The sequence below is a fragment of the Chelonia mydas genome, chromosome 11, assembly GCF_015237465.2.
Source record: "Chelonia mydas isolate rCheMyd1 chromosome 11, rCheMyd1.pri.v2, whole genome shotgun sequence".
In the NCBI taxonomy this organism is placed as follows: domain Eukaryota; kingdom Metazoa; phylum Chordata; order Testudines; family Cheloniidae; genus Chelonia; species Chelonia mydas.
In genome coordinates, this window is record NC_051251.2 from 46,270,720 (window position 1) to 46,287,056 (window position 16,337).

The following is a 16,337-nucleotide window of genomic DNA, read 5'->3' on the forward strand; positions in this document are numbered from 1 at the left end:
ACCAGAATTATGAACTGACCAGTCAATGACACACCTCATTAGGAACCAGAAGTATGCAATCAGGCAGCAGCAGACACGACACGCCCTCCCACGCCCTCCCCCCACCCCCTCCCAAAAAAAGGCAAATGCAGTTCAGTACTGTGTTAAACGTAAATTACTTAAAAAAAAAAAAAAAAAAAGATGTGAGCGGCTTACAAAAAGATTTGACGAAGAAAATTTAAATGAAACAAGCACAGATAGTTAAAAGCAGCATTTTTCTTCTGTAAAGTTTCAATGCTGTATTACGTCAATGTTCGGTTGTAAACTTTTGAAAGAACAACTTTAACATTTTGTTTAATTTTAATTTAATTTTAATCAGATTTACAAACATTTCAGAGTTACGAACAACCTCCATTCCGAGGTGTTCATAACTCTGAGATTTTACTGTAGATGCTGAAGGAGCTGGAAAGTGCAGACAAGCTGAGGTGGTAGTGGTAAAGAAGAACAGGTGGGACAGAGTCAGGTCAATGGAAGGCTCAGCTGGGATAGGGACAGGGACTGGACAAGTCAACGGGATGTACACTCTGCCCCTAAAGCCCTACAGAGATAAGGCAAGAGAGTTAATATAGCCTGAGACTGTATGATCTTTTTTGCATAATTTACCACAGGGTTGTTGGAGCAGCTGCAACAAAGAGGAGCTCCTGGAAGCCTGCTCCAATGGAGATGCTGCCAAAGAAACTGGTGGAAGGAAGTAGGACGACACCAGGTACATCCACAAGGATGGCACCATTTCCATGAAGGCATGGAGATGAAACTTGCCCTTCCCGTGGAACTCGAGAATGGGGAGGTGGAGCAGGCGGACAACTAAAATTTCCTCTCACGGGGGATCCTCCCACAGGTAAGGAACTGACTGTGCCATTACTGTGAATTAATCTAAATAAGATTTATTTATTATTTATACTAGTAGCTGAAACAGTATAATTCAGACTGGAAATGATAGGCAAATTTTTAACAGTGAGAGTAATTAACCACTGGAACAATTTATTAAAGGACGTGGTGGATCCTCCATCACTGGAAATTTTAAAATCAAGATAGTTTTTCTAGAAGATATGCTCTCGTTCAAACAGGAATTAATTCAAGGAAGTCCTATAGCCCGTGTTATACAGGAGATCAGACTAGATGAGCATAGTGGTCCCTTCTGGCCTTAGAGTCTATAATATATCAGAGAGACTTAAGAAAGGTACTTAAATGAATCTGTATCTTCTGTTCTCACCTGCTGGTATAATGCCAAGAGGAAGTGGTGCTCTGACAGGTGAAAGAATGTAATCTGTATCTCTCCCAGCATCCATCTGAGCTCTAAGTAGTAGACCATGAGCTATCTCACTGGCAGACCCATCGCCACCAACACAAACCACCCTGTAAAAAAAAAAAAAAAAAAAAAAAATCAACTATAAGGCTCAGCATTACAAGATAAATACTTTTGTTTCATATATCATAGTTGATCCATAAATGAAAGACAATTGTAACACAATATCTACACAAGGACAATTCAAATACTTATATTCTAAATAGGTTTTAAAAACAAAATAATTTCTAAGTATTTGAATTGTAGTTACACATAGAGAAATACACACACACTCACACACACACACAGAGTGTACAGATCATAATGACTAAGAGAAACATCACTTCCCAAGTTCAGTAACTAGACAGCTCTAAATCTGAAGTAGGACAGGTAGGTTAATAAACATGGGAAATCTGAATGTGTTAGTACTCTATCTCACCTGCACAAGCACTCTTTATTTCTTTCAGTGGCAAGAAGCATATCATTCTTGTTTTGTTCATGCTAGCATACATAACATACTAATTAAATTAAATAAATTTGTTAGTCTAAGGTGCCACAAGTACTCCTTTTCTTTTTGATAACATACTAATGTAATCCAAAATTATAAAAAACTGCTTATTTTCAATAATTTATTGAAAACTCAGAAGGCATTAAAATAATTTATAGATAAGATATCTTAATTTACCGTGGTGCTAATAATAATAATTGATGTGTAAATACTATTTTGAAGGAGAAGGTAGTTAAGGACATTGAAGTCAATGGTAAATGGGACAAAATACAACATGGTTTTACAAAAGGTAGATCGTGCCAAACCAGCCTGATCTCCTTCTTTGAGAAAGTAACAGATTTTTTAGACAAAGGAAATGCAGTGGATCTAATTTACCTAGATTTCAGTAAGGCGTTTGATACCGTGCCACATGGGGAATTATTAGTTAAATTGGATAAGATGGGGATCAATAGGAAAATTGAAAGGTGGATAAGGAATTGGTTAAAGGGGAGACTACAACGGGTCCTACTGAAAGGTGAACTGTCAGGCTGGAGGGAGGTTACCAGTGGAGTTCCTCAAAGATCGGTTTGGGGACCAATCTTATTTAATCCTTTTATTACTGACCTTGGCACAAAAGTGGGAGTGTGCTAATAAAGTCTGCAGACGATACAAAGCTGGGAGGTATTGCCAATTTAGAGAAGGACAGGAATATCCTACAGGAGGATCTGGATGACTTTGTAAACTGGAGTAATAGTAATAGGATGAAATTTAATAGTGAGAAGTGTAAGGTTATGCATTTAGGGTTTAATAACAAGAATTTTAGTTATAAGCTAGGGACACATCAATTAGAAGTAACGGAGGAGGAAAAGGACATTGGAGTATTGGTTGATCATAGGATGACTATGAGCTGCCAATGTGATGTGGCTGTGAAAAAAGCTAATGCGGTCTTGGGATGCATCAGGCGAGGTATTTCCAGTAGAGATAAGGAGGTTTTAGTACCGTACACAAGGCACTGGTGAGACCTCACCTGGAATACTGTGTGCAGTTCTGGTCTCCCATGTTTAAGAAGGATGAATTCAGACTGGAACAGGTACAGAGAAGGGCTACTAGGATGATCCGAGGAATGGAAAACTTGTCTTATGAAAGGAGACTCAAGGAGCTTCGCTTGTTTAGCCTAACTAAAAGAAGGTTGAGGAGAGATATGATTGCTCTCTATAAATATATCAGAGGGAGAAATACTGGAGAGGGAGAGGAATTATTTAAGCTCAGTACCAATGTGGACACAAGAACAAATGGATATAAACTGGCCACCAGGAAATTAGGCTAGAAATCAGACGAAGGTTTCTAACCATCGGAGGAGTGAAGTTTTGGAATAGCCTTCCAAGGGAAGCAGTGGGGGCAAAAGATCTATCTGGCTTTAAGATTAAACTCGATAACTTTATGGAGGAGATGGTATGATGGGATAACATGGTTTTGGTAATTAAATATTCATGGTAAATAGGCCCAATGGCCTGTGATGGGATATTAGATGGGGTGGGATCCGAGTTACCCAGGAAAGAATTTTCTGTAGTATCTGGCTGTAGTAATCTTGCCCAGATGCTCGGGGTTTAGCTGATCGCCATATTTGGGGTCGGAAAGGACTTTTCCTCCAGGGCAGATTGGCAGAGGCCCTGGAGGTTTTTCGCCTTCCTCTGTAGCATGGGGCACAGGTCACTTGCTGGAGGATTCTCTCTCCTTGAAGTCTTTAAACTATGATTTGAGGACTTCAATAGCGCAGATATAGGTGTGAGGTTTTTTGCAGGAGTGGTGGGTGAAATTCTGTGGCCTGCGTTGTGCAGGAGGTCAGACTAGATGATCACAATGGTCCCTTCTGACCTAAATATCTATGAATCTATAAATGTTACAAGGCACTGGTTTCTTCTTTTCAACATGACTGTCACAGTTATAGAGCTAACTGCACTCTGATCTTTTTCTTGATCTCTCTGAGTGCACCTCTTTCTGTGTATGTGCAGCCCTTTAAAATAACCCCTCGTATACACATAGGAAACAACACAAGAACAATCAGACAAACAGAATATATAATATTCATGAATTATTACAGGCAGTCCCCATGTTCTTCACAATGACGTGATTTCTATGCGTTATTCTTTATTATTAAGGCTATCCTGTGACAAGTCAGTATTACCTATTTTTAGAAAGACTCCACTGTTAGTACTGTGCCAGATTCTGCCACCCTTACTCACATGCTGTAATACCTTGGCTCCTGCAGGCAATCCCATATAGTCTCAATGGGATTGTTTGAGAAGCAAGATACTAATCAACATGAAAAGGATCACCAAATCTGGTCATTGCTAAACACATTAACACTCACTTAAAGTTACACATAAGAACTAGAAAATAAAATTGACCAGACAGACTACAAATGAAAGCCTAACTGTTAAATCTATGTTTATAATCCAAACTGGGCACAATTCAAAAAGGAAATAAATAGTATAAATAATGAAAAATAAATTCGATTTTTAAATACTCTCAAAACTTGCTGGGCAAACAGGTGCTGGAATATAAGGGGCAAGCTTCTGCTTTGGGCCAGATGGCACAAAGACATTTAGCAGTTCATCTTATTTAGTTCAGGAAAGAATTTTTCTCATAATGCATTTGCCCCATTCTGTTTCACACTACTTTGGTATATCTTGTGGTATCATAGGCCTAAATATTCTTCAGGTCACTGATTTGAGTGTTATTCGATGTACCTGCATATGGATGCGGCAGATAAGTAGAGGAGGCATTCTACTGCTTCAAGTAAAGTGGTAAATAATTTGAGTGTCAAAAACTGGTGGGCAAGAGTCTCGTGACATGAACTGAAACATCTTTGCCTCTCAAAGAAGCTGATTGCAGCTTTAGAATGGAGGGCTAAAACATTCAGGGACTGGAAAGGGATGGGGCCTGGAAAAGAGCTTTATGCTGTGACACTGAAGGTGGTCCACGTGCTCGTAACAGAAGGTTTGCCACGGAGACTCTAGCTGATAAAGCTAGGATATCAATTATTTGGTCACTGGCTCCAGGTCTGTGTGAACCTTTGGAAGCCTTACTGTGATTTAGTAGCAAGTGCAGGGACTAAATGGCAGTAACTTTGAGTTATGTTTAGTAAGGCTTGCCTTAAAGCCAAAACACTGAGTTAAATTCTGCTTTCATATATATTGATGTAAATCCTAAATAACTTCATTGAAGACTATGTAGGCTGGACGTACATCAGGACAGCTGAGCTCAAAATTTTGCTCTATGCATTTTTATGGATACCACAAGTTGCAAATATAAGATATAACTGAAAATACAAAAAAGAGTGTGGCTTCAGAAGAATAACAGAACTATAACTGTATAGTCATATCTGGAAAGAGATCAAAACTTCACTGCTTCATCGGCTATTCTAAAATCTAAATACAACAGTAATACCCTTTATTTCTGCTCTCTCCAATGTATACTCCTTTGTACTTCAGAGGAAAATTAAATATTATTTGTAAATAACTATCTAACAACTCTTATGTATAAATCAGCTACGCAAGATAGTTTAAATAAGGTGCTGAATATTCTCGCCATTGGATTACTCATATGGACAAAATTAAACTCTTGCTTAAGTTCTTTGCTGGATGAGGGACAGAACAGGACCTTACAGGATCAAGCCATAAATGTGTGTCAGTGTTTATTAATTGCCAGAAATATAATAAAACAAGGCTAAAACCCATTTCAAGAGAGCTAATCCTGACTCTATGCAAACATTTGAGGGATATACCAAAGCATAAAACCCTACTACCAGCAATCCTTTGCATGAAGGTACTTAATCATTGTTTCTGTAGTAGGTAATTAAACTCCCACCTGCTGTGGATATAGAGGAGAATGCTTTTGTCTGTAAAAGTACTGCTGTGGCTAGTGTCTTTTTTCTGTTTTTTAAACAGCTATTAAGCAGTTTTACAAAGCAATGTATGTGAATGTTAATAGAAGTTTCCCCAGATAAACGTAATTTAATAATAAAACTATGGGTGTTAGCACGCTCCAAACAATGTTAGGAAAATTTTTAAGAATAAAATTGATGTAAAAGTTTGTTCAGAGGATGTTACTTAAACGGCTGCATGCATGTATGTATCTTCTATTGTATTCTTGCAACTATATCCAAAAATTCAGCCAGTTTTATAATGGTAAACTCATTGGAAAACAAAATATATCCTACTATAAATACTATAGTTGTATTCTCTGAACGTTGACACTTTTCCTCATCTCCTATAGTTTTTTCTTACTTATTTATTTTTAAACCAGGAGCCACCTCATCCCCATCAAACAAGAAAGGAAGTTCTGGCTAAAAATTGCCTACATAAAAACCACTAAATCTCCATGACACAAAAGGTTGGCGCATAGTTCTTTTCTAAGTGCTAATGGCAGTCCTTGGTTGTTTGTCTGATCTTACTTTTTGTTGTTGTTAGATATCAAGTTTTGAAGGCTTATGTTGCATTCATTACTGCCTTAATCTTCCATAGGATGATATAAAGCCAGAACTCCTACAAGCACTTTAATGTGAACCCTGTAAGTGGGTTCTCACCCCCACATTAGATTCAGCAAATTCATGCCTGTATTTTTTGTTTATAGTAAAAGCCCCTGGTTGCTGGGCACTTTCTGGACATTCAGGAAGGAACTCACAGCCTAAGGACAAGGTGAGGGAGTTCATATCCTGGAATCCACATGGCTACAACTACACTGCATAGCCTAAGGAGACAGACAAGGAAAACAAATTTTTGTTATTTTAATAGAAATCATCAAGAACCACTTTGTTTAGACTAGAATTAGATTTTATTGAGCTACTCTATGGGAGTATGTGAAGGCCTCCAATGGGAACAAACAAACAGTCATCAGGTGCAATATTCTTACCAGTTTCCATTCATACCTGTCTAACCTGAACATTTTCTCTCAAAAATCCATGACATTTTAAGCTCTTGATTAGGGAGAAAAGACTTGCATGCATTTTCCATGCTTCTATCATAGTTCAGACTGGATACAAGAAAACAAAGCTAAGGATGTACAGCAGGCTAGGACTAGCAGCATCACCAGGGGCATGATCACCATATCAGTACTAAGGTTTGGCATTAGTGTGAAATTGAGCACTCTACCAAGCCCTAGGGTGGGGTGGAGATGTCCTGGTTAAAGCTGATTTAAATGTAAGCCAAAATCCAAGTACCAAAAGGGAAAGAATCACTCATCTTGCAAGGCTGAAAACAAACCTAACTCTAGCTGTCCAAAAGCTAAATCCAGCTGCTGGGACTTATATCTATCTGCCCTGTCTTGCTCAGGAAGATAATTCTGGAGAGTAGATTCCTCAAGACAATATTCCTTTTGGCTCAAGGTCCAGAATCCTCTCCCTAGTTTCCCAGGGTTATTAGCTACAGTTTCTTCAGTTCCCTGCTCTCACTAGGAACATTGCCTCTCCTTTGCTTTAGGTATTGGGAATAGGTTTTGTTTGGGAATTGCTGGGGACTGCCCCTGGTGAAGCAAGGGCTGCTGCTTTCTTTCCTAATGATGGAAGGTGCAGCCATTCACGATCCTTAGACACAGTGCACAAAGAACTCTGGCAAGAAACACAACATAGTGCCTTTTCCCTATCTTGATTTAGATTTTGCATTGCTATCACCATAGCTGAAGTGGATGCAAGGTGGTAGTTGCTAGCCAGCCACCAGAACTGCCTGTCTGCATATCTCACTTACCTACAAAAGGGAAAAAAAATGTAACCGAAGAGAATAGAGTCACTGAGCTACAGATCCATGGGAAGAGAGTGAAATTCTTATGATTCCATAGGCTGCCATTCTGCCTGTCTCTGCCTCCCTCCCACCAAGCCACAGAAGTTACCTCTTCTAATCCAATTTTTGGTTAAAGAGATTACAAAATGTAAAAATAGACCTTTGAAGTAATTTTCAGATACACTTTTTTTAAAATTTAGAGGGTTTAGCAATTCATATGTTTTTAGTTTTTGTCTTCCCATACATTTTAAAATCCTTCCATTAATTAAGAAAAACAAAATCTCATGAAGGGGGAAAATTTGACAGAAAACGGAAGTCTTGTATAGGTAGAACAAGACTTTGGTTGGTGCGTCACACCAACATGCCTCAGCCACAAATTAGAAGAGACTCCCTTTGTGGGTTAGGAAGCAAATATACCAGAAGGTGAAAATATAAATACTATTTTTGCAAGTGACTGTCTAATATTACGTAAGAGAGGTAGAATTGTTCTGGAAGTACTCTTGAAGGTTTAAATTATGCCTTGTAAACCTCTTGTATGGATCACTGGAAAAAGTAAAAGAAAATACAAATTCAAAATAAGGCTGTAAAAATAGCCATTAGACTTCCATGCTATATAGCACTACAGTATTTACACAGGGCCTGATCCTGTTCCCACTCATGTCAAAAACAGTACTACTGACTTCAAAGTTGACAGGATTGGGTCCATATAATTTCTATTAATATTGTAAGAAAACATATTTCCATTCTTTAATTAAACTTAATTTGAATCACTTTTTAGGAGTTTTAAGGAAAAAATGTTCAAGTTTAACATTTTTTAAAGAGAAAAGTATCAAACTTCACATTAGGAACCATTTGTATGAAAAAATCTATGAGTTTAAAGCACAGCAGTTCTGTCATTCTTGCAAATACAGAAGGTTGACATTTAAGAGAAAATGAGCTGAGAAGCCTTTAATGTTTATTTTGGGCGGCGGGGGGCGGGGGGGCGGGGTTAGGCCTGCATAAGAGAGTTATGGATTACTATCTATTCAATTATCAATAAAAAATATGAAATTTAAAATTACTAAAGGTAATTTTTGAAAACAAAAGAAATAATCACACTACAGGCGCCAAGTTTTAGAACAGAACTAATCTGTTTGGTCCAAATATGTACCTGAAAACAGGGTAATAAATTTAATACAACCTAAAATTTTACCAGCAGGCATTCTATAAATTAACTAAAATTGTACCTAAGGGAGCTTTCAAAGGGGGTAGTTCAAAGCACTCTAGGGAACTTTTAGTGCATGGCAGCAGGGTCCATGGGACAATAGGCTAGTACAGGGTAGATTTACACCCCAGCTTGTTGTGAACTAAGTGCTTGTTTAGACAAGCCCTACGTGATTATTATTAGATACCTCACAGTATAAAGCAAAACTAATACCAAACTTACCCATCAAATGCGTGGAGTTCACATTCCTTTAGCAATGAGAGAGCATGTCCTTCATATTCAGTTACTATGAAAGATATTTTAATAATTAAAATACTGAAAGTTTTAAGAACTAACTTCAAACAACTTTTTTTTAATGACTATGAAAATAAAGTAATAAGTCAGAATTATATTTTTGCTTATATTTTGATCATTAAATGCATTAAAAGTATTAAATGGCTTGAAAGTTTAACAACTTTATAAACAAAAAGGTTAAAATCATACTCTATTACATAAATTATTTGGTGGTGTCTGATACATAGCCAGTTTCTAATTTAAAGCTGGTGTTTTCAAATTCATAGGATGAGCAATATTTGTTCACAGGTCAAAAATACAAGTTTCTGTAATGGCACATTTGGCATATTATTGGAAAAGTTCAAGTCTATCATCAGATAGAAGTAAATTATCTAAATATTAACCACATTCAATTGACCATGTTAGAATATGCAAGCTGCTTAACTAAAAATCTGAGTTAAACATAGAAATATGAAATAAAATCAAATACCAGTGACGACAGAATATAACACAAAGAGCAAGGTGGCACAAGTATACACCAGAGTCTGGTAGCCTCTGGAGGAAATGAATCTGTCACTCTATATTGCTGTCTCTGTGATTGTTGATGCCCTGTGTAGTACTGAAAACGCCAATGAAGACAGGATAAACTGGTATACTACAGATGGCACAAAGAATCATAACCACATTTAGCATTTTCCAGGGCAGCTTTGCCAGAAGAGACAGCCCAGCTGCATCCACCCATCAAAGATTTCTGCTGACTGACATGACACTTGCAGATGGATTTTTTGTGTAAGAATGTGCATCATGATATGCAAGATTACATTAATCTTTCATGCTTCTCTGTCCCTGGTGCTAGTACAGTTCAAGCTTTTTCTCCAGTGTTTCTGGATATTGCTAAAATTATTAGTTTTGGTGTCTAAAATAATGATTCCATATCCACAGTATTATCTACCCCAACATTATAATTGTAATATTTCTATTGACCACTCAGATGCTGCTGACACGAATGGAAAGCTTCGAACTAATAAGTATATTTAATATTTGTACTAGTCAATATTTATTTAATTTGAAAGAGATATAGAAAGCGATGTAATTTGCAGTCATTAATTACATATTACAATACATTTTTCATATTAGTTACAACAACAGAATGAACATCTTCAGAGAACTATCATTCAGCATTGCTAATGAATTTCCACAGTAATAAGCTCCTGTAACTATAAACTAGGTTAGCATACCAGGGGAGAATTTGAAGCAGTATTCTATCTTGAAGTCAAAGTTAGTGAATTACAATTTTGCTGCAGAAGCATATATATTGTTGCATGACCACAAACAGTTTTCTAGCATTGTTTACAATATTAGCCTCACAGAGAAGTATTCTTAGGTGGATGAAAAGCTTAATATTAAGGCACTGGTGCATTCAGCTTCTTTGTTCTTCCAGGTGGGAATTTAAATCCCCTCAACAACAGCTATAGTACATAAAAAATAAAAGTGACTAACATAACACAGTTTGCAAATACATTGCTTTTGATGTGAGGATGTAAAAAAGGCTAAAACATTATATCATTAGTATTTCACGGTGATAAAAAAAATCCTCCTCTGCAACCATATGGTTGATAATGGGCTACACCAGAATTTTTTAAATGAACATTGCAACTTTTAAACAACTTATTATGACAGTACTGGGAAAAAATAAAAATGGTATGCTTGCTATGCTAAATTAGATTTTTTTCTTTTTTTTTCTTTTGGTTTGTTAAAATGTACTCAGAGGCTTCTTAGTGTAATATACATCCATTCACAATGAAATCAACTCACAAAGAGCTTACACAAAACACACACAGCACACACGACTCAATACATTCAAGCCACCTCTTTCAGTCAAACATATGGATGAACAAAAAGACCATGAAGCACACGCTGAAGAATGAGAAATTTTGTTTATTGTTGAACCAGTGAGGGAAGTGAATTTCAGCGCTAATGTCCCCTTCTAAGAACACAGTTCTCTTTTCTCCCCTCTAGGGTTCAAATCAGGGAACAATATGCAAACCCCGCTGGTCTCAACTCTCGTGATGATGCATAAAGAGGAGTGTTTCCAAGATACCTAAAAGCTTAATCAAACCACTTATGGAAGTGGTTTAAGATTTAAAGATGCAGTGTACCAAGAAAAGAATACCTAATCACTATCAAGAACCAAAAGCTGTGAAACACTGTTCATAAGGAAACTACACATGCCTCTGAACTCATTAGCTGTCATGTGATAGTGCTCTTCTTCGGTGAACTTTACTAAGAGTGCATCTGAGCAAACTAATCACTGGATCATGCAGCAAAACCTAGATTTGGTGCCTGACGGCTCCCCAACATTCAGCTCCTATTTTAAAGCCACATATTCATAGCTAGCAGAGCCCCATAACTCAAGTAGCCCACAAGAAGCTAAGGGTTCAAGAACAATTCCTACAACTAAGATAAAAGCAAAAAAAGACAGTGAGCAAATCGTTTTGGCCTTTCAATATGTGGGACAGTTCAGCATGACATGTATAAATACTGGGTCCTTAGCCACAGACTAAGCCCAATAGGATTTCAACTGCTAATGTAGAGCAACAGATTAACTGGTGCTAATACTTGGAGAAAAAAAGCTAAAGTCCTCGGACAAACTTTATTTACTTTACGGTCAATAACAAGTGCAAGTTTTCAGTTGTATTGGACTCTCAACTACCCTCTGGGGGCCCTAAGTAGGAATATTTTGTCCCCCGCCCCCAACACATACTTGTCATTGCAAGTAAAAGGGGCTTGAGCTGCTTGAGGCCCTAAGCAATTGCTTAGTCTGCTTATGCCTAGCGCCGGCTCTGACTCTCAGTACATAGGTTTCTTACTATGTAATTTTATACGAGTCCTACCAATGTGTTATTTTACAATTTGCTCTGCACCTAAACGTTATAACAATGTATCAATTTTAAATGATTTGACACTATAATACTAACCTTTCCCAGAAAAGGCAGATAAAGAAAAAAGTAAGATAATGAGCAGTGGTATGTGTTACAATTTACTCATTTACCTATATCACATTCTCAAGCATGTGTGTGATATAGTAGCAAAGAGGTTAGTATTTCTCTCTCTCACACACACACAGATTCCTAAAAATAATTACTATATAACATATAGTAGTATTACTATATAAAATATATTACTACAGAAAATAGAATTAAAGATAATCTCTGGTGTGCTATAATATATGGAAGAAAAACGCTAATTTAATATTAGTATTATAAATAGCAAGGCATAAAATATCCAAATTTTTGAGGAAAGTTTTGTATTATCGTTTTCCAATAGCAAAAATTTTGAATACCTACAGGTATAGGTATTGCCAGCTACTTTCCTGTATTCTGTTCTATATATCAGAACTCTCTACAACCATTCTGAAAAGATTATTAAAATATTTTGTATTGTTTGGGGGTGGGAGAGAAAACAAAAGATACATAAAAATATTGTGATTTTTACTGTACTAACTAGCCACATTCTTATGTCACTTCAGAAGTTCATGTTCACTGTATGACACTTTTGAACAATGCGTTTTAAGTTTTAAAGATGAATGTATGTAGCTGTTAATTTACAATGAATTCAAACTGAATTCTTAGCATAGAGGATTCTTTGAAGATTTCAGAAAAAATGTTTATTCTAAGTAGCCAATATTACAGTATGTTTGTGAACTGTGGCATATAACCTTACTGCCTGACAAAATCCAAAGTCATTATTTGAAAGGACATTAACATTGCTATTAGTGAGGTACCTAAACTTCTGAAAAGAGTACAAGTGAACACTACCAAAACTTTTATTCATTCCCAATTAAAACTGTTTTTAAATGTACAAATAAATGTGTATTTCTATACTAACATTTATAGAATTGTCATGTAATTTTCCCAGTTTACCTGTAGGAGGAGTGTTAGGCAACTAATAAACCTTGCAATGCCCTGGATATTGCGAAAGTAGAACTGCCTTCAGAATAATATGTTGAATATGTTTTTAGTTAGTTCAGACAGCATTTTATATAATAAAAAAAAATCAGAAAATAATTTAAAACTATTTTTTGTTAGTAAGAGAAACAGGTGGTTAATGTCATTACAACGGTGTTTAGTTTAATTTCCTATTAACTAACATATCTACAAAAGTTTTTATATAAACTTAGCTACTGGCAGGTTATTTGGTTTATAGAAAGAACTCCATTAGCTACTGCACAAACAGTGTTAACAGACAAATGATAATATTACCCTTTTAAAAAGTTAAAACATACCCTCCATTTATTTGCATTTTTTAAAAAAGCAACTGAGGCAGAAACCAGCTAAATGAAAGACGGTTAGTCTTACTCGTGCACATTAAATGATTAAAAATATTCACAGTGACTCTTTATTATTGTCATACCTTGGTATTTCAGTATATCTGTTATAGATTATACAAATGTTTAAATGATAAAACTTATATAAAGCTGGAGATTTTTTCCTTAAAATTTGAGACAAAGAAAAGTCAAAATGCTATTGTCAACTGACTCATTACCAGTATACAAGAAAATTAGTTTCTATTCATCTATGTGTGTGTTTCCATGTCTCACCTCCTATTTCTTTAGTTGAACTTACACTACAAACATTATTTTTAAAACATATACAAATATTGGCACTAACATCATACACAAACAGAACCACATTATTCTTCTATTATATTCTTTTGCCTAACTTTTGGGCCTGCTCCTATCAGTCTTGCTTGTGCAATCTCAGTGAAATCATGGGACTATTCACATGAGTAACCACTGCCTGATAAGGCCATCTGTCTGTATTTTGTCTAATCTGGGGAGTGATCCTGTTTTCACTGACTTTAATAGGAGCAGGTTTGGGCCCTTAAATTGTAAGCTCTTTGGTGCAGTAACCTGTCCTTTTACATGTGCATAAGGTATGAAACATATTAATAGTGACATATTAAAAAGAATTAATATCTGAAAATGTAAAATTGTTTGGAGTATGAAACTTTTTAATCCCACCTGCCTGTAAATTTGCTCTCTTCTGACTGGCAGCACAGATTCTGGGTTTCTCTCTCCCTTCTAGAACAAACAGGCAGAAAAAATGGCCAATCAGATTGATGGATTTTTACTCCCTGTAGCAACGACCTCTCTACACTCTCCATATGATTCCTTCTGAAATGAAATAAATCCAGTTAAGTTTCTGTATCTCCCTACTGTGGAAGAAATAAAACATCTCCTTTCCTTTCAGGAATCAAATCCCTTTATAGCACTATTTGTGCTGAATCAAATTTACAAGTAAATAGGATTAGAATTGTCCTTCCATGCCTGGACTTTCAACACCACACATATTGGGCTCTTAATAGTAATATCTTAGAAGACATCTGAGGAGGGAACGAACAGGAAACATGACTGACAACTATTTTGAGGGAATAACAGGAATTTGTCTACTGTTGTAGTTCCTCTGAAGTTATGCTTACCAGCCTATAATTGCCTGGATCACCTCTGGAGCTTTTTTAAAAATTGGCGTCCAGTTATCTACTACAGAAGCTGATTTAAGTGATAGGTTTCAGAGTAGCAGCCGTGTTAGTCTGTATTCGCAAAAAGAAAAGGAGGACTTGTGGCACCTTAGAGACTAACAAATTTATTTAAGCATAAGCTTTCGTGAGCTACAGCTCACTTCATCGGATGCTCCGAAAGCTTATGCTTAAATAAATTTGTTAGTCTCTAAGGTGCCACAAGTCCTCCTTTTCTTTTTGCATATACCACAGATAGTGGTTCTGCAATTTCATATTTGAGTTCCTTCAGAACTCTTAGATAAATAACATCTGGTCCTGATGACTTATTACTGTTTAATTTATCAATTTGTTCCAAAATCTCCTTTATTAACACCTCCATCTGGGACAGTTTCTCAGATCTGTCACCTAAAAAGAATGGTTCAGTTGTGGCAATCTCCCTCACATCCTCTGCAATTCGCCTTGGTCTACACTAGGACTTTAGGTTGAATTTAGCAGCGTTAAATCGATGTAAACCTGCACCCGTCCACACGATGAAGCCCTTTATTTCGACTTAAAGGGCTCTTAAAATCGATTTCCTTACTCCACCCCTGACAAGTGGATTAGCGCTTAAATCGGCCTTGCCGGGTCGAATTTGGGGTACTGTGGACACAATTCGATGGTACTGGCCTCCGGGAGCTATCCCAAAGTGCTCCATTGTGACCGCTCTGGACAGCACTCTCAACTCAGATGCACTGGCCAGGTAGACAGGAAAAGAACTGCGAACTTTTGAATCTCATTTTCTGTTTGGCCAGCGTGGCAAACTGCAGGTGACCATGCAGAGCTCATCAGCAGAGGTGACCATGATGGAGTCCCAGAATTGCAAAAGAGCTCCAGCATGGACTGAACAGGAGGTACGGGATCTGATCGATGTATGGGGAGAGGAATCCATGCAATCAGAACTCCGTTCCAGTTTTCGAAATGCCAAAACCTTTGTCAAAATCTCCCAGGGCATGAAGGACAGAGGCCATAACAGGGACCCGAAGCAGTGCCGCGTGAAACTGAAGGAGCTGAGGCAAGCCTACCAGAAAACGAGAGGCGAACGGCTGCTCCGGGTCAGAGCCCCAAACATGCCGCTTCTATGATGAGCTGCATGCCATTTTAGGGGGTTCAGCCACCACTACCCCAGGCGTGTTGTTTGACTACTTCAATGGAGATGGAGGCAACACGGAAGCAGGTTTTGGGGACGAAGAAGATGATGATGATGAGGTTGTAGATAGCTCACAGCAAGCAAGCGGAGAAACCGCTTTTCCTGACAGCCAGGAACTGTTTCTCATCCTGGACCTGGAGCCAGTCCCCCCCGAACCCACCCAAGACTGCCTCCTGGACCCAGCAGGCGGAGAAGGGACCTCCGGTGAGTGTACCTTTTAAAATACTATACATGGTTTAAAAGCAAGCATGTGAAAGGATTAATTTGCCCTGGCATTCGCGGCTCTCCTGGATGAACTCCCAAAGCCTTTGCAAAAGGTTTCTGGGGAGGGCAGCATTATTGCGTCCTTCATGGTAGGACACTTTACCACTCTAGGCCAGTAACACGTACTCGGGAATCATTGTACAACAAAGCATTGCAGTGTATGTTTGCTGGCGTTCAAACAACATCCGTTCTTTATCTCTCTGTGTTATCCTCAGGAGAGTGAGATATCATTCATGGTCACCTGGTTGAAATAGGGTGCTTTTCTTCAGGGGACACTCAGAGGAGCCCGTTCCTGCTGGGCT

The 16,337-nt window shown here is 37.6% G+C and overlaps 1 protein-coding gene across 3 annotated transcripts in view; it reads right to left on the minus strand.

The window, feature by feature from the left end:
- Positions 1-16,337, minus strand: part of CERKL (ceramide kinase like) — a 98,029-nt gene that overhangs the window by 16,087 nt on the left and 65,605 nt on the right. For all 3 annotated transcript variants that reach the window (XR_006284723.1, XM_037912637.2, XM_043524864.1), the window contains exons 4-5: positions 9,015-9,078; positions 1,253-1,395 (exon numbers count right to left, since the gene is read on the minus strand). Coding sequence is in view for 2 of the 3 variants with exons in the window: in XM_037912637.2 (XP_037768565.1) it covers positions 1,253-1,395; positions 9,015-9,078 (207 nt within the window). In the remaining variant the exon portion in view is untranslated. The remainder of the gene's footprint in view (positions 1-1,252; positions 1,396-9,014; positions 9,079-16,337) is intronic.